At 39.3% G+C, this 25922-nt stretch overlaps 1 protein-coding gene across 2 annotated transcripts; it reads right to left on the reverse strand.

Annotated features, from left to right (window-relative positions):
- Positions 1-25922, reverse strand: cd109 (CD109 molecule). 2 transcript variants are annotated; one of them, XM_051408989.1, is made up of 33 exons: positions 25759-25922; positions 24811-24977; positions 24684-24712; positions 23701-23937; positions 23016-23141; positions 22501-22540; positions 22266-22347; positions 22059-22152; positions 21735-21870; positions 21337-21446; positions 20627-20908; positions 20059-20160; positions 19820-19882; positions 19214-19387; positions 18171-18323; positions 17000-17092; positions 14937-15006; positions 14728-14842; positions 14338-14455; positions 14076-14189; positions 12561-12779; positions 11316-11457; positions 8976-9152; positions 8299-8380; positions 7989-8217; positions 6969-7140; positions 6684-6874; positions 5651-5806; positions 4908-4973; positions 4362-4498; positions 2525-2681; positions 2320-2422; positions 1-1552 (listed from the first exon to the last, which is right to left on the reverse strand). In XM_051408989.1, the coding sequence occupies exons 1-33, from the start codon at positions 25833-25835 to the stop codon at positions 1362-1364; spliced, it is 4404 nt and encodes a 1467-aa protein (XP_051264949.1). In that variant the 5' UTR covers positions 25836-25922; the 3' UTR covers positions 1-1361. The 2 variants fall into 2 exon arrangements, with proteins under 2 accessions (XP_051264949.1, XP_051264948.1); XM_051408988.1 differs by having other exon boundaries at positions 14728-14845.

The following is a 25922-nucleotide window of genomic DNA, read 5'->3' on the forward strand; positions in this document are numbered from 1 at the left end:
GATTTTTTATAACATTTTAATCAATGCAAGGTGGCAGAAAAAAAGACAAATGTTCCCATGATTCATTATAAGAAAAGCCGTGGCCTAGACTTCAATCATTTGATAAAAATAAGAAATTGAATTTACAAAAATGCGCAGTGCATGATTTAACAACATATGAAACACATATTTAGTGGCTGTGTTCACACCCACAGTGAATAATGCTAGCTTTATGGAATTAAGTGCAGGCATCAAGATGGGTTTATTTCTCATATATTTTTATATATAAGTATATATATATAAATATAACATGTGATTTTAGAACAGCAAGTTAATGACTGGACTAAACTATTAAGCTGTTTGGAATAAAAACTTCAAATGAAAATTTGTTCCCAAACTGAAAAAGGTTTGCTTCCGATCTAAACCATGTCCAACGTGTTGATTCACAGTGGGTTTAGCACTACGAGAGACACTTTAACAGTGTACAATTCATCTAAGTTTAATGTTAAAGGTTATATATGCAAATTAAAACAATATAGCAGCAAACTATTCTCTTTATAAAGATACAGAGTCACATGGTGTCTCACTCCCTCTGCCTGTGTTGTATCGCAGCCTCTCTGTGGTTTGTTTCCATAGCCGGTCTGCTCCGACTGAAACTGCTGTTTTTATCATCTACGTAGGTGAATTAAGGATTTATTTCCACCAAACCAGAGTTGGTGATTGTTGGAAACACTAACAAAGATGGTTTGGATGAGTTTTATTTTGTTTCTGACCACTCTTAATTAAGTAATGATGATATACAAGGTAAAATTACCGTTTTTTTCGATGGAGCCTGGTGGCGAGCAATAGCAATGTTACGGCTGTTTATGGTTAAACTGAAGGTATATCTCTGTAGGGACACTGAGAACAATCTGAGTCTGTCAGTGGCAGAAACTTGTAGGGGACGCATATTTCAGTTTTCCCCCAAGGATTAGCTATTGTTACGTAGCAGCCTGTTTCTGTGAATTAAGGATTTATTTGACCAAACCAGGGTTGGTTATTGTCGGAAAGACTGTGAAATTACTAATAAATACAGTTAATGAGTTATATTTGGTTTCTGTCCATTTTGAAGTGTGTTTTATGATTATCTGCTAGATAAAATTACTCAAGTGAATTATATATAATGTTTTAACATGAAAAAAACACTTCATTTACAGGAGTTTCTCTCCTGAATCGTCGTTTTTTCTAAGGCACTAAACTTACTTTTGATTTTAATCAGACTACAGTACCAACAGCCAGGGTGTAAACCATTTACAGACATAAAAAAACATTAAAATAATGTTTCTACGATAACCAATGCATGTTAACACAAAACTCAACTAGCAATAGTTGGATCTTATTATTTACACACTGAAGATGATGAGGAGCAGAGCAGGTGTTAAACTGGTCAGCAGGAGGTTTTGGCTGCAGTGTGACGCAGTGTTGAGCTCATAGTAGATGTTTTCTGAGCACAGATTGAGGTCGTCGCCACAGAAGGAGCTGGCAGACATGTCGTTCCTCCAGTCTGAATTATACATCCTCACTGTCCTCCGTCCTGCAAGAGTGGGTGAAAGGGTTAGGGTGAGAGGTCCAAAATGAGTCTTCCTACATTTAACATTTCTGCAGGATCTTTACTTGTTTAAGGGAGTATTAATACTTTTACGTAAGTAAAAGTCCATAACTGCTGTGTTTGCTGTGATTGTGTAGCTTGTCACCTGTGTTCTGCTGGGCTACAGGTAGCTTAGCAACATAAATACACCTGTCACTACAGAAAACGAATGGTAATACTCAGGGTACTGGAACCTTTTTTGGTCCAATTCAGGCACTAATTCAGCACAACCTGAACCCTAATTTGTTTGCCGTGCTTTATTTAAGGATCCAGAGTCTACACAAGATATTTTATTTTGAAAATGTACCAGGTTCTCTACTGTTTCTGGTGGTGGCGGTAGGGGACTCGTGGACAGAAATCAGAAGTGCCCATGCTCAGTATATAGTTGAGCTGGGTCGGCGTTGATTCACAGTGGGTTTAGCACTACGATAGACCATTTAACACTACACAACTCGTTTTACTTTAATGTTAAAGGTTATATATAAGATTTAAATAATTAATATAGCAACTAATTCTCTATGTAAAGATATAGTGGAGTCATGGTGTCTCCCTCTGCCTGTGTTGTATCGAAGCCTCTCTGTGGTTTGTTTCTATAACCGGTCTGCTCCGTGTAAGAAGTAAGGTTACATGTAGACAAAAACCAGAAGTGCCGTCGTATCATACTGGCTCGATTCAGGCACTGGCGATAGTATAAAAAGTTTAAGATGTCTTACTTGGTTCGTAATAATCATAGATGACAACACTTGCTTCCTGGACCTTGGCGACCATGAACTCCATGACCAGCGGAATCATTAGACACATCTCATCTGTCGTCACCTAGAAACACATTTTACCTGTTGGTTTTCACTTCACACAGAGCAACAGCAGTCAGACAGCAGTCAGTGTGTCTATGATTCAGTGTGCTGCAGTGAAGCTTACAGAGTCCAGATACAGGATGACTTTCCCCGGCAGCGTCTCTACTTTCTTTATGACCTCATTGGTCTGGATACCGCCCGGCAGCAGGCTGTAGCCGCTCAGCAGGCCGACCTCCATAATGGCCATGCCAGTCGCATTCAGACCCAGAAACTCTGACAGACTGCAGGGGGCGACACAACAACGGGAGGGTGTTAGAAAACTGTTGTAAATACAGTGGGACACTTCACATACAGTGAAAAGAAAATACAGATGTAAAAAATATTAAACAAACAACATTTCTTAAAGGGACATTGTGTAGTGTTTTAAGTATTTTATTAGCTAAAATCAACGTCTTCATTCATAAATGTGTCCTCATTGGTGTAAAATTACCTCTGCCGATGATCTGACTTATCCTCGTAAGCGAAGACGTTCTTATCTCTATATACATTGGACGGGCAAGTCCATGGAGGCATGTCCCCGCCATTTTGAAAAACTATAATCTCCAAGAGGGACATAAAGCACTAGCCTACCTGTCTCGCTAATCCACAACGCATTCTCGTTCAGAGCCAGCGTCACGTGACTGAAACCAGCTATAACGGAGAAGGAGATCAGTGAGAGGCGCTTGTCACTGCCCCGGAATATTTGAAAGTCTGCACTGCACTTTAGTTAATAATGGAGGATCATACTTATGCCGAGCCACAGGAGAAGGAATCCTCGTCGCCAAAAAAGCCAAAAAGGGAATTAAAAAGGCAACGTGACCGGCAAATTCAAAAAACGAGGGTAAACATCGGGGTAGCTTTTCCCAGGTGGAAAGAGCTAATGAAGGAGAAAGACTTTCAAAGGGACGCTGAAGTTGCCTGCTTTCTCCTCGACAGGTAGGCTTCTTGGTACATAACAGCTACCGTAGTTGCAATATGCATTTGAAAACGCGAGGCACTAGAGAGCACTATTCGTTTGAATGCAAAATACAATTTCACCGCTAGATGCGAGAAATTCCTACACAATGTCCCTTTAAATAATAAATAATTAATTAAATTATCAGTATTATATTTACATACATACAAACTTTATTTGTATAGCATTTTTTAAAATATTTAGATATTTAATTATTTATATTTTATTTATGTACGTACAAACACATTTTAAATACTTACTTTCTTACTTTGCAAACTTTCGTATAACACATTATAACAAAACAATATGTATTTTAATAAACACAATATGCATTAGGCATTATAGCTTTATATTAAAAATATTTGTATTTTTATTTGTTTATATGTTTTTACTCATATTTTTTAATTTTATGTAGAATCCAGTTGATAATAGAATTAAAAAATTAAATTAAAAAATAAAATATATTTAACAACATTAAAAGTAACCAAAAAGAAGTTTTATTTATTTATTTATTAACCGTTATTTCTACAAATAAGTAAAAAAAAAAATATAAATACTTAATTTAGATAATACTTTTTTTTTTTTAATAAATTTGAAACTTATATACAAATATACTAGCAGATTCATTTTACAGATTAAATACATTATATTTCAAACAACTCTTTCATATCAGGATATTAATTATAATATAGCATAATAAATGTGAACAGAAATGTACAAACCACCTGTTTTGAACTCATGTTTCAGTTATGTTTCTCTGTAACGTTGCTTTCAGATTCACATCTGGTATTTTTATTGTTTATCTCCTGGACTTTACTGATTATGTTTTATTGTTTGTAAACAGGCGCAGTGAAAGTTTGACAGGCATCGTACACGTGCTGCTGATGGTTGCATTGCCGACATGGTTGCATCAGGCTGACGTGATGTGAACTAACAGGACCGACTGTCACAGAGCCAGCCCGCTCACCTGCTGCAGATGTACAGATGTGCCGAGTTTACTTCCTCGTCAAACAGCTCGACGTACAGATGAAACGCCTCGTCTTCGTCTGCGTCTCGTCTCCTCCTCATCAGCTCCTCATTCCTGACGTTGTAAAACACGTTCAGCTGAGGGAGGAGAAAGGAAGGAAAATCAACGTTGTCATGTTGACATGAGAGAGCACCAACTACACAACTGGTTTCAGACCAGGTGATTACAACATTATTCCACTTGGAGAAATCCAAGACTGATTCAGTTATAGAAATATTTATTGTTTTTACTGCATTTTACTCTTGTGGTTGTTGATTTCAGGGGATTTTAATTGTTCTTTCTCTCTTTGTAAGTCCTGGTTTCTGGAGCCTGGAGCAGTTTTATCACGTTGCATCATGTGTGACTATTGTTTGAGTTATTTGTAAAATATTCTGTCAAGAGGAATGTCTCGACTTTTACTGCAAACTAAATCAGGATGTGTGGGAACCCTCATATTGTAGCCGACAGCAGTTCCACAGGTTAGTTTGAACATTTCAGTCGAGGTACCTGAAAGAGGGCGAGTCCGCGACCTTCTGCAGTCACACTGAGTCTCAGCTCCTCCTCTGGTGCAATCTGAAATGTAACAAGATGAAACAAATTTAAGCCTCCGGATTTTTGCATTTTACCTGCAGCAGGTGAGCCGGGTCACTACCATAAACTTCATTGATATAGTACGTTTAGAGACAGCACAAGACTAGGTGAGCCCAGAAGGGAAGCTGTAAGAGGAATGTGCAGTAAGTGGCATTAACTGACAGTAAATGATATGTTGAAAGTTCACTAATGGAGTAAAACATTGCTTGACTGTGTTGGAATGACATTTCTTTAAACTTTACACCGGCTAATCCAAAAATAGGAAAATAAGTGGAATGTGGGTGGAGCAGAGGCGGGCTGTAGGAGCCCCTTACTTATGAGTAACTTTAAGTCTTAATGTCATTTAAACTGGTGAGTTGAATAAAAATTCAGCTCCTGTACAGTTGTCATGAACAGGGAAATTATTAAAGTGTTTTTTGTACCAAGCTTTCCACTGCAGAAAGGAATTTAAATAGGATAATGCAAAAAATGTCCACCTGCAGGAGATCTGAACAGATTCAGCTCCACTGCTGATCGGGATCAGCTAATTCATCACAATGTCCTTTGATATTGGGACTACAAATGTTCCACCTCTCTGTGGTTGTCAACAGTTTCTGATCATCAACAGATGCTGAATCATAACGGCGCACTCTTCCAGGTCAGCTGTCGGTTCTGCGTACCTGCTGGCTCTGGCGAAGCAGGTAGTTGTCCCGGGTGATGTCGAAGGAGGCGGCGTTGGTCGCAGCGTCGGTCTGCACTCTGATGGTGAGGGAAACGTCGTTAGACCCGGCGAGCGCTGCGAACGTGGACAAGGCCTGCAGAGCCACGACTGTGTCCTGAGAGAGCAAACAAGAGTCAGTCAGTGTATAGCTGATGCTTTGATACTCAGTGCTGACTTCCTGTTTACAGCTGCGTATGTGAGAGCTGTTCTGTGAGTGTGTGCATCTGTTCTTGGAGACAAACACAGTCATATTTGGCTGACTAAGCGTGAGAATATTATTATTCAGATTTTTTTGTTTCCTTGTCATGCATGTTTGTGCATGCGAGTGTCTTTGCGTGCTAACAAGTTAATTCCGCTTCAGTCACCACATGCCCAGACGGCCACAGCTTCCCCCGCCCCTTCCTGCTGGAGTGACACAGACGGGAATTTCTCCACTCAACCCAGGTTGACCAGTAAACAAAAGCCTTCAATATTTTAAAGGTTGATGTTTTAACAGTTTAAATGTTAAAAATACATCATATAAATCATTAAATTAATAGCATGAATGTGCGACGACTAGCCGATTATTGGCGTTATCGAACGACTACTAGTCGACGGGGAAAATCTTTAGTTGGGGTCAGTCCTACTTTGACATACCATTGTATACATACTGTTACAGAGTCTTACAGACAGGAATAATGGGTAAAGGCTTCTGCAATGGGTGCTGCAGAACCTGGCTGTCCTGGTTCGAATACTTTTCAGTCTTTTAAAAGAAGGGAGGAAGTGAAAAGATGGTTGAGGGTGTTTTCCATAGTCTAATGGTTTAGATTTCAGCAAGAGATGGTAGCTCCGTATCCTTCCTTAAGCTTTAAACGGATAGCTTTATTGTGTAACATATAGAAGGGAGACTTTTGTCACATAATCCCTCTGTAGGTCTATGAGAAATGTACCTATTATTGAAGTTTTCTGAGAATATATTGATTTATTTCTGTTTTTGAATGCAAGTATCTGACCTGAGTACTTCCGAATCCTCCTTTGTGGTTCCGCTGTTGGCTGAGCCACTTCATGAGGCTGAGGCCATCGGTGAAGAGACCCAGTCTGTGCTGAGAGAGCAGAAGGTAGGACGCCATCTCGATGTCTGCGGAGCGAGGCTGCCACGACGACGACACGCCACCGTCTGGGGAGGACCATATCGGCACTCCATCTACTCACAGAGGAGAGTCAGAGGAGATACGGGAATCATTGAAGAAATATGATTATCTGGTTTATTATAAATCACGGTTGAGTTGTACCTGTACCTTTAATCTCAGCTCGTCCAATCAGCTCACTGAGCGCCATGTTAGCGCTGGAGCTGTTGGCCAGAGCCAGAGCGTAGGTGAGCAGGCTCAGGCTGTAGTTACTGGAGACGCCCAGAGCCAGGCGGGTCTCCAGGAACATCAGGGACGCAGACACCTGGCTCCCATACTGAGCCTGTCAGACAGGGAACAGGGCAGCAGCACGTAAGAGGTCACTTCAGCTCAATGGCATTTATGAGATCAGATCATAAAGACGCAGCGAGGATGAGGCAACCTCTTTGTTTAATCCCATCTGTTTGTCCAGCTTTCACTCCTTGTGTTTTTACAGAGCGCTCATTAAGATCAAACTTTATTGATCCCTGTGGGGAAAACAGATATCTACCAAATTAAGAGCCAAAATCAGTCCTTGCATGTGGTTGGAGAGTGTAAAAGTAATTTGTCTTCTGTCACTCCTCATGCAAAACCCATCTGGCCCCAGTGTCTCCTCTGAGATAGTAACTGTGACCAGGATACATACACAGCAGGACATTTAACAATAAAAATCAACTTGTTAGTGCACTCTGGTGGACAAACTCTGAAATACAGACACTGTAAAAAAAAATAAATATATATATATATATTAATAAAATGACAAAAATGGCCTGAATCTACATGTCCTAATGTAAAATAACTTGAAATATCTGTACCTATAAATAATCATAGTGGAAATAGATTTGCAAATCTATCATTTTTTGCAGATATTTACTGTTTATTTAATAGATTTAAGTTTTAAAGTTTAACTTTAAGTTTGACCATTTTTCCTCTGAAGGCGGCGCTATTGTGCAGAATGATCAGTGTGTTTAAAGGTGAAATTTTCCTTTCATTCATACGCTTAAAGTGACCGTTTTCTCTCTCATTCATGGTTTTATGGTTTTAGTTTCCTTGTGTGCATTAGTCACAAATGGTTATCAGCTATTATCAAAAGCACTCCCTTGTCTGACATGTGTGATATTAATAAAGTTAGATTGATTTATCGACTCCCACCTTGATGTCGTTGTCTTCCAGCAGGGCGATGAGGACGTAAGCTGTGAGGGAGACGGGCCCGTCCAGGCCTCCTTGGAGCTCGGTGTGAATGACCCGGCCGGGCTCCTCAAATCTCCCATCAGCCCCCTGCTGGGCTCCTAACCAGGCCGCCACCATGCTCAGCACGTGGGCGTCGATGCTGATGTACGGCCGCGCCTGCAGGAAACACCTCAGCACGAAAGCAGAGAGCCTGCAGAGGTGGAGTTCATTTTACCACTTTTATCATGTTCCTGAGGTTTCTTTCCACATTACAAGCTGCTACATGACGTACCAGGTGCTTCCAGAGGAGTCCTGGTCCCCGAAGGCACTGAAGGAGCCGTCCAGTCTCTGGTAGGACAGCTCTCGCTCATAACCTGATGAGAAAGTCACCAGAGATTAAAAATAGCCCCAAAAATAAATCCAATCCTAAATAAGATTATTTAACTCTGTAGAAGTAAAGCAGTAAAGCAAGTTGTGTAATAGAATAAAGCATCTTACATTTAAGTAGAAATACACACATTTCAGAAGAGTGTTACACCACGGACCACCAATTTGAGAGGATTTTGTGTTCAGGAGTATTCTTTATTTGATTTTTAGGTTTGAAGAGTCTTTATAGTCAATCAACGATCAAAGAAGACTCACTATAAACTACAATCAATAAAAATGGCTAATCCAGTGTGTTGCCTTGTTGTTCCAACTTCCAGAAAATACAACCCACTCAAGGACCCCGGTTTGAAGCAGATCCTTAACCGACTCATGGAGTTAATGCTAGCTAGCTAACTAACTAACTAAATCCACGACTGACGGTTGCAATTACAACTTACTTTTGGCAACCTCTGTCTGAAATCATGAACTCATTGACTCAAAATTGACCACAAATGTTGATGGTAAGTAGTGCCAGTGATCTCCTCAGAGCTGGTTCTGAGTTAGAAATATGTTATTGTGCCATAATCCACGTCCTTGTTTTACCCTTCATCATGTAGGCTGTGGCTGTGTCTGTTGTGTCCTGGTTAGCCTGCCCCGTAGCGCTCAGATACTGGAGGACGTAGACGTTTGGTGCGAAGTTGATCATGTTCTGTTCACCACAACCGTAAGGCATCTGGATGAGAGAGTCCAGGCCGCTGATGGACGGACCCAGGATGTCACCTTTATCACCATGAAAACCAGACAAATTATACATGATGAGTAAGATCAGGGAGAGGAGTCCAACCTAAGACCTCATTTTCCATATCCTGCTTTTACAGTTCGTCAAATCAAATATCACCAAATGTCTTCTGTAGTCTTTATTTATCTTATAAGTTAACTTACGTATGTTATGTAAACCAAATTGGACCAGTGTGTAGGATTTAGTGGCATTTAGCGATGAAGTTGCAGATTGCAACTAACTGAACACTACTCACGTCTGTATTTAATGACCTAGGAATGAGAATGGGCTGTGAAGTGAGCAGGAGAAACTACTGTGGCTGCAAAACCTTATGGAAAAAGTGAGTGTCCCGTCTAGGGCCAGTGCTTGGTTTGTTCTGGGCTACTGTAGAAACATGGCGGACTAGAAGGTGACCAGCCTAAATGTGAGACACTGAACCTTTAAGTTACGTCAGATACGTAACGTTACGTAACTTACAATCTCTTACAACACAAGGAAGTGGTATTTGTGGCTAAACCTAACCAAACTGCGACACATTAATCACGCAAGCTTTATTTTGAAAGTCTAATTACAGGGACATCTTTACCGTCATATTTTGAAGCAATATTTGACGAGTCATGATAATCTCATTAGAAAAGTCCTCTCTGTGTTTGTCGTGGCATTTGGGAGGCTTAACAAAAGTCTCATCTTGAATGAGTGTGAGACTACGGTGCGGCTCTACAGCAGTAGATTTTCTGGTTTGGTAAGTTTAATGCTTGAAATCTGGTGCCATGTAGCTTTTCCTCTATATGTTTACATCAGTATGTTCACCAGGTAGCTGATGTCATCTTTGAAATGTCACCTGCAAACTGTGTGTGTGAAGTGATGTTTCCACTCATCACATGACGAATCACAACCAGCTGCTTCCTCACAAGTTTCACTAAACCGACACTTAACCTTTAACATCTCTACAATGCTGGTTCTCACTGTTGTTATAAATATCTTCTATGGGCAACACCTGGAGTGGACAGGAAAGTATGATCTCAGTGTGTTGCTGCTTGTGTGTTTAAGTGTGTTTCATGTTGAACGTCTGCACTTTGTTACATGGAAAGGCAACAGTTTAACTTCCTACACAGTTTGCTGTTTGAACATATGTGTTCAAGGGACTCCAAAACATAAAGAAACTACCTCTGGTTATTTTAATCCATGTTGTCTAGAACACTCAAGTCCAATGTTTGAAACATGGAGTCCATATGTGAGACACACTGCGGGTTTGTGTTGCAATTTTGTTATGAAACAAAACCACATCAGGACAGTAAATTAAATCTATCTCTCGATCAATTTGGCAGAAAAACTGCAGAAACAAATGGAGAGTAACTGAGAGAAACTGGGAAACAATTGTCCTCCAAGTAAACTTAGCTTGCCTGCACACTAACATTATCACTAGCAAAATACTATCTCAAGTGTTAGTTGCCTAACGTTACATTGCCAAATTACTTCATCAGCTAATGAGAAACTACGGTGGCTGCGAAACTCATGAAACAAAACAAAAGGCCCTGTTTTAGAGGCAGTGCTTGGTTTGTCCATTGTGGGCTACTGTAGAAACATGGCGGTTCAACATGACGGGCTCTATGGATGGCTACACGCGATTATTCTTATTTCAAAATGATTAAACACGAATGAAAACATATATTCATAATTATTTTTTTACATTCTGTTTTATCTCTCTCTGTTTGATTCTTGAAGGTTCTATTTAATTTCATTTTATGGGTTATTTTGGGTATAATATGCTATCTTTGCACATATTATATTGTATGTTTGTATTTTGTGAAGCACCTTGCAACTCTTAATAATATAAAGTGAATTATTATTATTATATTATAATAATCAGGCCAAAATCTAAATTAAAGTCATTGTATGTGCACGATTTAAATGTTTGATATATTTAATTGAGATTAAAAAATGGGGCATGTACCAGACCACGGATGAGTAGTTAAATAAAACCATTGGGAAGACAAGCTGAACACTGATTATGTGTTCTGTTTATTGAAAACACAGTTAACCTATTATGAATCAACGGTGTTCTGTTCTGTTGTTTCACAGGAATCAACCTCAGACTAGGTGATCCTGTTTTGTTTGACAGCAGGTTAAGACTCAAGTTTTTTTTGTTCGGTGCATTTACATACCGACAGCCGTCACCGAAACCCTCTCGCTGCCCTCCACAACATCTGCCGGGAAGGTGAACATCACGTCTCTGGAAAGGCTCGACCACGAGGGAGAAACCTCAAACAGCAGTGAGGCGGAGAACGACTGCTCGAGTCCTTCGGCCTGCAGAAATATGGAAACACACAACACACAAACAAACCTACTGGGTAATGATTCTGGGAAAGGCAGAGATGTAAAACAAGATCAACACTTCTTTGGATAGAAGATGAAGGTCGGCTACATTAGAAGAGTTTCCTGTTTGAGACACTGTGTTTGTTTTGGAGCTGCAGCAGGTTGACAGATGCTCCAATAAACACAATCTGACAGGTTCAACTCTCACTGATGTTTTGTTAAGCAAGATGCTGAACGTCTGACTCCTCTTAAACTTTTAGTCAGAAATCTCTGATCAGCACCACCCCCACAATATGATTAATATCTTGGGAAAAACAAAACAAACAAAATTTTATAACTTAAAAAAAAAATCTTTTCAGAGGGAGACCAGTTCTTCCAATAGTGCCTAAAATGTGGAATCAGGCATCAGCTTGTACACACCTGTGCACCGTTCCTATATCATTTCATTCAACAATAATAATTTATTAGCCCCGAAACGGGGCCCTTCAACTTCTCAGCAGTGCTTTGTTTGCATTTTCTTCCCTGTATATCCGTATATAAGTTTTAGTTGTTTAGTTGGCTAATCGTTCTTTTACTTGATCAAAAATATTACTCTGAAGCTCAATTCTGTAAACTGTTTTCTAATATAGAAACTTCTGATCAACCCATATCAATTTCAGGCTTAAATTAACAAGTTAGATTTAACTAGAGTTAAGGTTTAAGTCCCGCCCATTATAAGTAAGCATACAAATACCGATAATTTAGTTGGTTGAACAGATACAGATAATTGTGTACTCGCTCATCCCTAGCTTAAATAAACACTTACTATAATATTATAGTGTGTTAGAAATCATTTATGTGTCATCATTTGGTAGCTATCATATCTTTTGTGTGCTATTTACTGTTATACCACCAAAGTCCATAAAAGTTAAATATTTCTGTTAAGTTTTGTCCTTGTTCTTACCTGTATGTTTATTTCTGTGCAATACAAGTTCTAACCCTAACCCTATTATCCCTAACACTGACTCGGGTGTTACTAAATTCCTCTCATTTGTCTAGTCTTCCATTGCAACCTCATTATCTAGACCTCCCCAGTCCGGATTTTCTCACAGCACCTTGACGAGCACCATCCTGAGGATGAGGTCGGACGCCGCAGACGACATGGCTTTCACAGAGATGGGGATCTCTCCGAGGACCACCGGCCTGATGGGAAAGAGGATGGACACTCCACTTTGACTCCCCACAGACACACGTCGAACACTGGGCATGGGGATCTCGTCATTGTCCGGGTAGACAAACTCGTAGGTGTCACTTTGTGCAACAACAACCATGACCTAACAAAGACAGAAAGAATCCACCCAGATCACATTAAACAGAGGTCAGACAATACAAAGAGTGTGGGAGGAAACACAAGGATATTGTTGTAACTGCAAGAACAATGGCTCTCTAAGGGTTCAATGAGCTATTTTATGCAGCTTTTATGTGTTGAGTGATTTTAAGATAAGAGAACCATGTTGGGGGGAGTTGTATGAGATGTTAAAACCACTGATGACACATTAGATTTTAGCAACCTGATGCCTAAAACACCCCACTGACCCTGCGAACCACATTCAGCACTTGTAATCCAACACCTGCTGTATTCTACTGTTGGTACACAGTGACATGTATCCCACTGTCAGCCTGATTTGTCTGAATAGGTCAACATTTACATCAACATTATTTGTTCCTGTGACGTACATCATGATTTTCAAGACACTGGAGTTGAAGCTGTCGTTCAACAGTTTGTGTATTTTATACTAAATTCAGTCAGTTTTATTTGTAAAGCCCATTATCACAAATCAATGAGCTTCACAATCTCTACGGTGTACGTCATCTTCTGCCCTCGATTCAGATCAGGAAAAATTCCCCCAAAACCCCTTTAAGGGACCAGTGTGTAGGGATTAGTGCCATCTAGTCGCAGATTGCAACCAATTACACTCCCAAGTGCTTAAGGAAAAGTTTTATGGACTTTTTTCCGGCGTGATGACTCGTCAATATAGAGGTGGTTGGCAAAGTGGTCCTGGAAGCAAAAGTTCTGTTCAATTTCTAGGAGGCCAACAGCTGGAGCACTTGGAGACTTGGTTCATCACTACAGGAAATTAGTAACTTCATGAAAACTGAAAATGTTATGATGCCCATTTATCAGTAACTGCTGGCCCAGGGGCAAATCCAAAATTTGCCTCAATGGGCTTCATAATCTGTACAGTATACGTAATCTTCTGTCCTTACACCCCCAATTCAGATCAGGAAAAACTCTGCAAACAGTGTATAGGATTTAATGCCATCTAGCGGTGAAGTTGCAGATTGCAACTGACAGTCAGAGACTTGGTTGGACTTCAGTGATCACTACAGAAGATGAGTAATTGTATTAGAAAAAAGTTTATACGAGTTCCTACATAACAATTGAAGGACAGAAGTCAGCTACGGCTCCCAGCCCCCCCCGATATAATAATAATATTATAACCCGCGCTACAAGATTTTCATTTTTTAAATGATTTTTTCTAGTTGTTTCATATCATATGCAATTAAAATGAAAACACAATTCTATCTATAAAAGAATCTATAAAAAATTTGAGGAGAGGCAGACTGACCTCCAGGCCCTGTGTGAGGTAGTTGAACAGAACGACTTCCAGCAGCAGCTCCTCTCCTCGGATGACGTAGGCCGGCAGATTCACGGACAGGAAGAAATCCTGGAACACTGTGAGCTGCAGGAAGATCACATGGAAACTTTATACTGTCTCATCAGGTCACCAATACAAAACAGAAAAGAAAATAAGTCTAGGGAGGTTCCTCAAGGTGTTTTTAGTATTATTTAGTCTTTTTTCCAGGGAGGCATCGAAGGATTGTAGATACCTCTGCAGGACTCTCTATGATGCCCAGGCCCAGGTTCTCAGATATTACAAAGGCGGTGGCTGTCCAGGTTGTGATGCTGTCTGGGACAGTCAGAGTTATGTCTGCCGAGTTTGAATTCCTGCGGTAAAAAAAAAAAAAATGAAATAATGCACTGTATTTACTTTATATGAAATGAAATGTCAGTTGCTTGTGAGTTGCAGTGTACTCCAAATTAAATATGGTGACCGGGAAGAAGAGAACAAAAGTATTGTATTCTGAAAGTTATATCAGAATCAGAAACACTTTATTTACATTATATATACATTACTATCTTTTCTTTTGGATAGACATGTTTTAATCAGCGCTAGGAAATAAAGTTTTAGTTATTCTACAATGTTTCTGAAGCTTCACCCTGTGTTGGTATCCATCCATATCCAGGTCTCTGGAAAATTCCAGCGCTCTCGTGGCTCCTGTTCTTGCTCCACATGGGGACTGTCTATATCGTTGAAGAGAATTATTCCCTCCCCTGCTGTTTTAAAGATGAGTGTCAGTTATATTAGCATTAAAAGAAACGTGAAAGGCAAACTTTTGATCAAGGTTGATTTTTTTTAAAAACTTACGAAATACGGGATTCAATGGCTGTTCCATCATGTGTAAACTGGCATCTGTCAACACCACAAGATCACAGGTCTGCACAAAGAAACACATTAAAATACACATTTGGATGGAAAGCTGATGAAGGATTAGTGACACAATGATTGGAAGACTTCTATAGTTCTCAAATACGTATTTAGAATTTGGTCGTCACCAGGGTCATTTTGGAGCTTTTCTCCTCTCTTAGAAGGTCGGTGGGCCTCCTTTTCATTCTTTGAAAATTCTTGTTGGCTCATGCAATTAGAAGTTTACAAGTTCTGGGTTACGAAGTTCTTTAGACTTATCAGTGGTAGGAGACTCATACCACACATTTCCCCTCCCATCATCACCATGCTCATAGTATATTTTATGCATATATTCTGTTATGGCCTTTATTATATGCAGTCACCTATAGTTTTATGCCATAGAAGGGGCCTTTAAATTTTGTTTAAACTCTGTGTCCTTTTGCACAACAGCGTTGCATAACATCTGCATGTACTGGCCAAAGAACACTGTGACATCTGAGTACGCGGGTCAAAAAAACTGTGACTGTCAGAAACAAGTTAATGTGTTCTGTTATGTTCAAGAAAACTGGAGATATCACGCCATTGTCAGGACAGAGGATTAATGATTGATGACGTATTAGAACATATAGTAGAACAGCTCTTTTTGTCAGTCCTGTTTTTTCTACAGAATTAACTCAGCTTTTATTACATTTAATAAAAGTCTTTTTGCTGGAAGATCTTGTGTCTGCTGTGATTTCCTCTGCCACCACATCATTCAATAAGTTCCATCATTGAATTTCAAGAATCCATCTTGCCAGGCTTCAAGCTATGTGCTTGTTTCCAAACCACCGTTGTGCAGATGAATTAGCGTCCTCTGAGGAACTGGTTTAACACTAGGTGTGACACAGCTGTCAAAGTAGCAATGGTGGCTCCTGAAGGGCTTAGCTAGCATCAGTTATATCAGAGCTGGAGAGTGTTTCTTTATTGAAAGAAGAGCAAAGAACAGCACTGAATGCTTCTCTCTTCTCCTGACTGGCTTCTGGTTCATTGATCTGATTAGTTGAAGGTTTCTACGTTGGTAGATACAATACCAATACATTGTAGATATATCCATTGAATCACTATAATGTGTCTTGGTTAGGGTCGTCTGGCCCAAACAGGGTTTTTATTGTCAGATGTAAAATGTGCTAATACGATACCCGAATATACCAGAACAATACTCTTTTCAGTATTTCAGTTAGTAAAATACCTTTTATACTTTTATATATATTTACTTTAAATATGCCAAACAATTAAAACATTAGTGTTTAATGTCTAAATACAAGCCTAAACAAAATACTTTAAAGAATATGTAAACCATACTGACCAGGTAACTTTTGACACTGAACAGTTTTAAATCTCAACAACGAAAAGCATCAAGAGTTACCCATCCCAGTCATAACTACTGCTGAGTTATAAAGTAGTGAATTAGTACTACTACTCACTGCTTAAATATTTAAATAGTAGTACTAGTAGCACATGATTGTTTCTTTTTTGTCGTTGAAGAACATGTACACTTCTAGTTTTCTACCAAGAATCAGAGTTGGTTTCTTTTAATTGTGACCATCTTTCACTGAACGTGTGCCTGTATGTTGTATATAACATTAACCATCATGGTGTTAGATCAGAAAGCAGTTTTAATTTTGGTATGGTATATTTGTCATTGTTTTGGAAGGTGCTGACAAATCAATGTCCTTATATGTATTTTGTTGTTTGATTTAGAAGACTTGTTTGCCATCATAGTTTCTTAATCATGTCTACAAAGAGATAACAAATGTTTTTATTTGTATCAGTGATAATGTATGGCGGAGAACGTATACAAGAGTAATTACAAGTAAATATAATCAAGAACAGAAACAAAGCAAAAGCAGGGAAGAAGTTTTAAATGCTCGACTTTAAGCGCGGAATCCTGATCGAGCATTGGAGACTGTCCTTCCTTAGTAAACAGGAGTCAACACAATACTCTAGTGATAGAACAAACGTGATGTGTCTCTGGGGACGCTAACCTTGAAGATGGAGTACGGATCTCCCTTTCTCAACATGTCAGACATGTAGGCGTCGGCCATGGAAACGCCGTACTCCTCCATCTCCTTCAGCACCTGTGAAAGCAAAACCAACATCCTCAGAGCCGCTACTGTTGCAGCTCACAAAGACCAACAAAACAGACCATAACACAAAAAGAACACTTATTGTTTAAAACCTGTTTGACCAAGCTGAGATAAGACAGTTCATGGTGCCTCAGTTCACGCTGAACTGATACTGGGGTGGGGGGCTGCAGATTGGGTTTCACAGTACCTGCAGGAGATGTTATACCCGGAGTAATATGGGTGTAAGGGTGGTGGACATATAGCCAGACAACTGTTTCTGTTGAAAAATATTAAATCGGACACGACCCTGGGGAGCTTCTGGTATTCAACGTGTACAGGATGATCCGTTGTAAATGACAAAGCAAGTTATATGACAAACAACTGTCTTTACAAAACAGGAAACCAGTGACTCAAGGCTTTAAGATTTCAGGGGTCAGCCTGAAGTCACAGCGAGCTGCTTCACTTGCAGGGTTTAGTAAGAACAAACAAATAATACACTCAGTTAACAAGTTATGTCTGAATCCCGTAATAGCAAATAGCTAGCTCAGGATTAAAAGGGTCAGTTCACACAATAGCATAAAAGACTAAACTGTGTCACTTGCTTTTAGTGATATCTATCCATGCAGACAAAGGCACCTGAACAATGGAGCAGGCAGAGGAGCTGCAGCCCCTTTATTTATTAAAAATGATGTGATGTTTGATGGTGTTATGAATGACTCGGATGAAACTCCAAAATGTTACTCACAGCTGAAAGTAAAGAACACAATGAAAAACAAATATTTCAATATATAACAGTGCAATAGGCTTTAAACTGAGCTCTATTGCAGGAAATGGCACTTTCAGGTGTGAAAATGTTCCTATCACACTTCTGCCTGTCGTTAATCTTAGACTCCAGGAGCCTATGCATGAAGTTAGTTTTGGTGTATATGTGCAGGTTTTCACATATCTTTTTTGTGGTGCTCACATTGAAAAACTAAGAGTCCACAGCCTGCTAGGAGCTCTGTGAGGCTGTATTTCATTTAGCGTGCATGTTGATGTATTTTGGACCCAGAACAACACAGTAAAGCTCGGGATGTGAGTTTTTTCTAACCATCTCCTTGGTGATGTCATTGTGTGATCCCGCCCACTGCGTCGCCTTGTCGACCACCAGGATCCCGACCAGAGAGGCGGGCTCTGCCACTGCGACCTTCAGTGTGACCTTGTCAGCTGGCCTCCTCTTAGTGTTGCTCCAGCTCAGAGACACCTACCAATCACAGGCCATATCAGTCATATACCATCATAACATACACAGTTATACCAGTGTACACCACTAGTTCCACAAAAATCTGGTTGACATAGGTGGTTATTCTGTTTTTGGCCTAAAATATGGTCAAACCTGTGGTCAACCTTTCTTGACAGATAGGTCTAGATAGCAGTAAAAAATGCTTAACCACACAAAACCATATATTTATTTAAACATTATGTTACTTACTTACTACTTAGGGGGGTCTCTCACATCAAAACAAGAACAAAATATGAAGTTCGATGACATCTTGAAGTAGTGTGGGATCATGGGAGTTGTTGTCTTATTGTTAATCAAATGAAAATCTACATGACGGGACTTGGCAGAAATTGTTCACGTATGAGGTAATGTTTTAAAGTTTTATTCATGTTACTCATTTAGTTTATCGCCGATGTATCTGATGTATCCTGCGTTTACCCAGAAGTAACTGCAACTAGAGGAAAGGAGAAATACATTATTTTATTCAGGTAATGGTGAGGGAACACACCATTACCTGAATAAAGTAATGTATTTCTGTTGTTGGAAACGTGGGATAATATAGAGTACACAACTAAACAAAATATATAACATAGGTCTAGCAGTTTTTAGACATTTTAATGCGGAAAGCAGTTGGCTGGCAATACATTTGTTATCTTTCTTTACATTGACTTTTTTCTATTGATTTAATTATACATTTGATTTAATTCATTGATTTAAATGAATATTAACTAATGTAAAATATCAGATAGAAGCATATTATGCATACGAGAGCAATGGTGGTTGTTTACCAATGAAGATTCCCATGATCCCGCTCTACTTCACAGTCATCTGTAATTGAGAAAAAATGTAAAACAACTGAAACAATAAATCACCTGGTTTTGTAAAGTTTGGGTGATGGGTAGCTGAATCACATCGTTGACAATCTCTCCGTCGGGATGCACGCAGTAGACGATGATGCAGGCCATAGGAGCCCAGGTGATTTCTGGGACCAGAGCTAGAACACCAGAGCTTTTCCCTGCAGAAACCACCAGACCTCTGGACTTCACCTTCACACAGAGTAAACAGATGTTTGTTCTTAATACCTTAAGATAAATTCATAGATTGTTTTGGCCACTAGGGGGCAGACAGAATCCAAAACAAATTGACAGGATTATGACTTTATAAAGTTGTACATGACAAACTTTATTGTCATAGCATTTTAGCTCTATACCACTAAAGATTAAGTTAAAGTGCTGCAGAAGATGTGAACATGTGCAAAACAAAAACACAAAAAACTGCAAGAGTAAAAGCTTACAAACAAATAGCAGTGCAACATTGAAGATAAAATAAATGATTGATCTATAAAACAATAAAATACAAATCTAATCCAAACAATGTGAGAAATTCAAGTTTATTCTATAGTTACACTAAGTTGTTTTAAATGAAAGCCCTGACAAATTCCATAAAATGTAAATCAGTTGTTACAATGTGATACTCACTATGTAGTGAATCTCAGTCATTGGGAAATTGCTTTCAATGTGCAGCTGGAGAGGTGCACCAACCTGAAGGAAGAAAAGGTTGTGATAAAACATCAATAATTATTTTTAAAGTGTTTGTATTTAGAAGTGTAAGTACATCATGAAATAAATGTACATCCTGTTTGACCAACAGTATTTTCCATGATGCTACCAGACTGTACTCTGAAGTTCCTCATGTTCCTCATATTATATCATATTACCTTCAAAGGTCCAGGGGGTTTCTGAATCTGTAGGTAGGAGTGACTGGGGGATGTGTAGCTTCTATAGAGTTGTAGAGTATTGTGGCTCTCCTCAAAAGAAGCCTAAAAACAGACAAACAAACAATAACTAGATAAAGTTGTGGAACAGTCTTTGTTCTCTCCTTCTGCTATATAATCTTTTTGGCATCTGCAGCAGACTTAAAAGTCACAGTTTGTCTGTGGACTTTAACATGAACGCTAACATTAACATGTTTGTGTTCTAAAAACATCTTTTTCACTTCCTACCTCGGTGAGGTTCAGGTCCTCTAATAATTCAAATTTACCATCACGCTCTGACACACTCTGTCCTGAGTCCTGTTGATTACCTGGTGTTACAGTTATATGTTCTAACTTGAAGGTGCCCTGTGGAGTTTTGTTGTAGATAAACAAAACTTTTTGGTGTTACTGACTAAAACACATGAACTTTGTTCTTTTTACTGTGAATGTACTAAAGACTCAATACATTGTTAGACTGAGTCTGCAGTCAGGATAAAGGGCAAGTTTTAAGGTGATAAAAATATCATCTTACATCAATTGTGAGTGTTTCAGTTTCATTCATGAGCTGGATGTTGAGGTGAATTATTCCGTCTGCAGGAACAGGAAACTCCATATCTTCAGGCGGTATCTCTTCTGGACGGGGACGCACATTTGCCGAAGGGCCCGACATGTTTGATCGATGAGGCAACATTTGTTCCTCCCCGTCCATTTTCCAACTCCACGGACTTTGCTTTCGCTGCATCACTGACACTTGAGCAGTCCTTAGCTGATCATCTCGTGACAGTGGCTTATCGTTGTATGTAGATATTTTCAGCTGTAAAATCAAGAAAGCTATTAACAATATGCTTTTTAAATTGAATCCTTAGAAATATGAGCCAAGTGTAAAATCTATTGTGAACATTCCACAATGTGCAGTAAGAGGCTCTTGTCTTCAGATGTCCTTCGTGTAAAATCATGAATGTGAAAGTAACACTTTGACTAGTTATCATTAAAAGGTGTCATCAACAGGGTGGCAAAAAATGAATGAAAGTGTCACTCATTAGTGCACATACATCAACATTTGCATTGTGAAAACGTTGATAAATGTGCTTAGGTGAGCAAATAGCCCATTGTACCAACACAACTAAAATCATTTTACTTGTCATTTTACTCAATAAGTAAACTGTCTGTAATAAGTAAAGGAAATGGATGTAGAAGTAAACAAATTAGATTTAAATTCTACAAAAGATATATTTTCCTTACCCTGGCAGTGAAGGTCAGAGAGGGCCTTAATATTTTGGGATAGCAGTCGAAGGAAACTTTATATCTGAACTTTGCCAAAGACACCTTTGCTGTACTCTTATATGTGAGGCCTGAAAGATGAGAAGAAGTATCCACAATAAATTAAAGAACATGCAACATCAGTAATATTTTACAAATAAATAAACTCCAAATATAGAACAATTCCAGGCCTCAAAATCATCTGTTTCCTCTGGAGAGTTTCCTCTGTACTGTCCTCAGTGTCCTCGCTGACTCATATTTTGAAATACAATTGTTTATGAGTTTTGATTGTCATCTAAACATCCCTCCAAGTGAAACAATGTACTGGAATAAGACTTACATTTATCAGTACATAGTCCCATAAATAAGTGCAGGATTACCTGTGAGGTCTTCAGTCACATGAACCACAATCGTTAGAAACTCATCAAATTCGTCATAGGAAACCATTTCTAGAGCTCTTTTGCTCATCGGGTGGTGGTCGGGAACTTCAAACTGAAAATCTGCAGTGCCGTCAATCTAAACCAAAGCAACAGTGATGTCATTAAAGTTATTGAAAAAAAAAAATAATGATACATGTCCATCTCCATTTACAAGATGGCAATGTGATGTCTTCAAATTTCTTATTTTAGCTGACCAACAGCCCAAACACCCCAAATATTGTGAAGTTTATTAAATATTGTATACGTTTAAATATAATGACACACCTCACTATCTTCATCATAAGCATCTTCAATACCATGAAAATGATGCAAGAACGTTATGTTCATGTGTCCCTGAACAGGTTTGCCGTATAAGTACCTAAGGGTGAAAACACAATAATCTGAAATAATCCTTAGGTTTTATTCACAAGCAAGATTATTAATAAACAAACATGTAAATTAAAGTATTTAAACTGAAACAAAGGTCCTCACTTTGCTGTGACGGAGCCCCACAGAGTGTCCTCATGATAAATTACATCCGGAACATTTATCACCACTTCAAACTTTGGAAGCACTGCAACCACAGACACAATGAATGGATATGACAGTTCAGTGACACAAGTGCTGGAAGACGTTATTATTTCAGAGGATTTTTACATATATGACAATGATTGTGATAACACAATCATCCAGATTTCATTATATTGGTCAGAGAAAATGTACATACCGTAATGAGCCACATTAAAATGCTTCTCACTCGAAACACTCTGAAAAACAGACAAAACAATAAAACCTTTTGATTTAAAGCAACATTATGTAACTTGCCTACCTTCAAAATAAGTTTGATGCTACCCTGAGTTGTAATAAGGTGACGGGGGCCTCTGTCACTCCCACTTGTACTATTTACCCACCAACCAGTGGTTTTGGTGAAACTGGACCATATTTTATGGATAAAATGTTTTCTGGGTTTCTCTCAGCTGTCCTCCAGCTGCTCAGAGAAAGTTGGGGAATCGCAGAATTGAGGTGTGTACTTACACTTTAATCTTGTAAAAAAAAAGGAAGTGAAAGAATCCGGCAATAGGACAAGTAAATTGAACTGACACCTTGTGATGAATATTATCCTGTAGACACATTTAGTTCATCCATGTTTGTATCTAAGAAATTCTGAGATTGGTTTGTACAGTCCTTATGAAAGCCCAGTAAGGTACACTTAGAGGACTGTGTGCTATGTAACAGACTTACATCGACTGTAGTGACGATGGTCCATTCACCCAGAGGTGGGTTGTCAGACAGCTCAAACTCTTTGGACACAACCCCAAGGACGCTGTCTTCGTCCAGCCACTGTCTGAGCAGGTTTCCCCTTGGACTCTGGAGCAGGTAGAATATGGAGAAATTACATGATGCTACATAACTGAGGATAAAGCTGCAGCATTTTGTATTGTGATGTTTTGTGGGAAGAAGTGGCAGAATTAAGGGGCAGGGGCAGAAATAAGAAAAATAAATTTGTGATGCTAAGAAGGAATGTGTTATTTACTAGAGGGGCATCCAAGAGACCAGTGGATCTATCAGTGTTTTTCTTGAGCAGTACATCTAAATGGCGTATTTGGAGAGTTTAATAGTTTTTACATATACCATATACCATTGACAGTAATGGACAGAGATTCTGGGTCTGTGAAGCCAATGCAGATCTTAAACCTGCATTCTGTGTAATGACCAGCAGGGTGCAGCTCCATTGGCTGCAGTAAAAACTGATACCATGCAGTCTTATGGAGAAATGAGTAAACTTCTCAGTTGCTTTATGAGCTCAGTAAACAGTTTCCTGATGAGTTTATGGTCTAAGTCTCCAGTTTCTACCATACAGCATGATGTTCATTTAGTAAATGATGGTCCAATTTACACACTTGATGTGTACTGTATACTGACTCACTCTGATGATGATGTCCACTGGGCTCACGTAGGGTTTCCCATCGGGGTGAACGGACACTGCTCTGATCTTCACCACCTGCCCAGGCTGATAGTTCAGTTTGTCTGTCTGAATGAAGGTGGAGAGGCCTTTGAGATCGAAGCGCAGCTGTGTCGAGTTGGAGAAAACTTCAACGCTGCCCACGTGACCTTTGACCTCCAGGACGTAAGGGTGCCAGTAGCTGGAGTCACTCGCACTGATCTGCAGGGGGGGGGGGGTGACATTGGATTTTTAGAATTACAAACTAGTCTATTTAATACTGGAAATTCAAGACACCGAAAACCTGATTGACCTTTATAAAAAAATCTGTTTTTGAAGCTTCTCCAACCTGAGTTAAAAGATTCTCAGGTGTCAGTAAACTAAAGGTCGGCAGCTTTAGAGATGGGATGTGAAATAGATAAGAGGCTTCAACTTTGGATCTGCTCAACATCCGTCTGAATTTGCCTTGATCGTATCTGTTTTTGTTCACAAGCATCAGTTTACACTTCAAGGAACTCCTCCCTGCTTTAAAAACAGAAATCAGTGTTTGTTCTGGTTTCATGAAGAAAAACCACTGATAAGACAATTCAAAGTATTCAGATCCTCTACTAGAACCGGGAATAAGTGAATAAACAGCTGCTTATAGCGCAGGAGGGCCCCAAACTGTAAAATATCTTGACTCAGAACATATCTTTGGTACAGGGCTCGGGCCAAGCCTTTATGGGGCCTTGGGCAGGATTTGATTCGTATTTACTTAAAACAAGAGTAATTTGTTGTTTTACTTAAAAGAGAGTAATTTTTTAGACTGTTTGTGACAAATGGGGGCTCATCCAGGACCAGCTTTTGGGAGGTGTGTCACAATCTTTACAAAGCCAATAGTTGTTTGCTGCTATATCATGTTTTAAATCTCACATATATGACCTCAAGGCTGAGGTTTAAAGCTTAAATATGATACATGTCATACTTACAGGAGGTAACGTCAGCAGCTCAGTTGAACCTTTAAAAACAGAATTTGACAGTAATGACGTTTGATCACACAACAGGTCATTTAAATCAGAAGACAGTGTTTTGTTGATGATACACGAAAGGCTTCACCTCCTTCAACTGCAGCAGAGTTTGAGGCCACAGTCTGCTTGCCATGAACAACTTGAGCAGATACAGTGACCCGCGAGGTAGTCAGGATGGTGACTGACACTAATGTCGGGACTCCAGGACGGAGGGATCTGGGAGCCAGTAGCAGGTAGGAAGGCTGCAAGTTGGGGCTGAAAATCAAAGCAGTGAGGAACAGTTGAGAATAAAAACACAAAATAGATCTTCTGCGCTAAATACAGCTTTAACTGGGAATAGTTTCTACGGAAGAAATAATCTTATTGACAGTGTGTTCTGTGGATTATCCAGATTAGCTGCACAGTTGATTTGTCCGTAGCAGGAAACAATGGCGGCTCGCCTGGAGACTCACATAGTGTGCAGGCAATGCTGAGCAACTATGTTGTATTTTGACTCTTTATGGGATTTGTTGACAGAAATACAAAATCACAGAGACTCTTCTCTCACTGTGTCAGATTCCTATTGCAAAATGGTGTCAACGGGGAAAAACTTAATATCTCATCCTCTGAGTTTAAATTTAAATTCACAAGATAATGATAATCATATACTAATAATTTTAACCAAAATTAGGATAAAGTGGCAAACCCTCCATGAAGCTTCGACTAGTGCACAAAAGTCCACTCATTTTAAATGACAAATATGTAACTGTGCCAAACCTCTGTGAAATTACAAATCATTTATTTTGCATTTTCAATCAAATGATACATTTAAAATCACATTTAATACTATGTAAGATTACTTTAGTCCATATTCAATACCACAATCTTGTTACTTTTACGACTTAAGATTGATATTGAAGATATGTAATGATATTTTAAGGAAGCACCACAACACTGACATTAGGTGACATGTAAAAATAAACAGATACCTCCATTGTGACAGGAAAAAAACCTCAGATAGAGCTTTAAACTGTCCCGGCTCTACCTGTGAGTTTACCTGTGTGTGGTGGTCCGGGCAGTGGTGGCAACGACGAGGACAAACAGTCCCCACACCTGGAGACACTCCATTTGCATGAGTAGAGCTCACTCCCCGGGGCTTCGCTCGGTGCTGGAAGTGGGTGATCTCAGTGCCGGCTCAGTTCATACCTGCAGACAGGTGAC

The sequence above is a fragment of the Dicentrarchus labrax genome, unplaced genomic scaffold (assembly GCF_905237075.1).
Source record: "Dicentrarchus labrax unplaced genomic scaffold, dlabrax2021, whole genome shotgun sequence".
In the NCBI taxonomy this organism is placed as follows: domain Eukaryota; kingdom Metazoa; phylum Chordata; class Actinopteri; family Moronidae; genus Dicentrarchus; species Dicentrarchus labrax.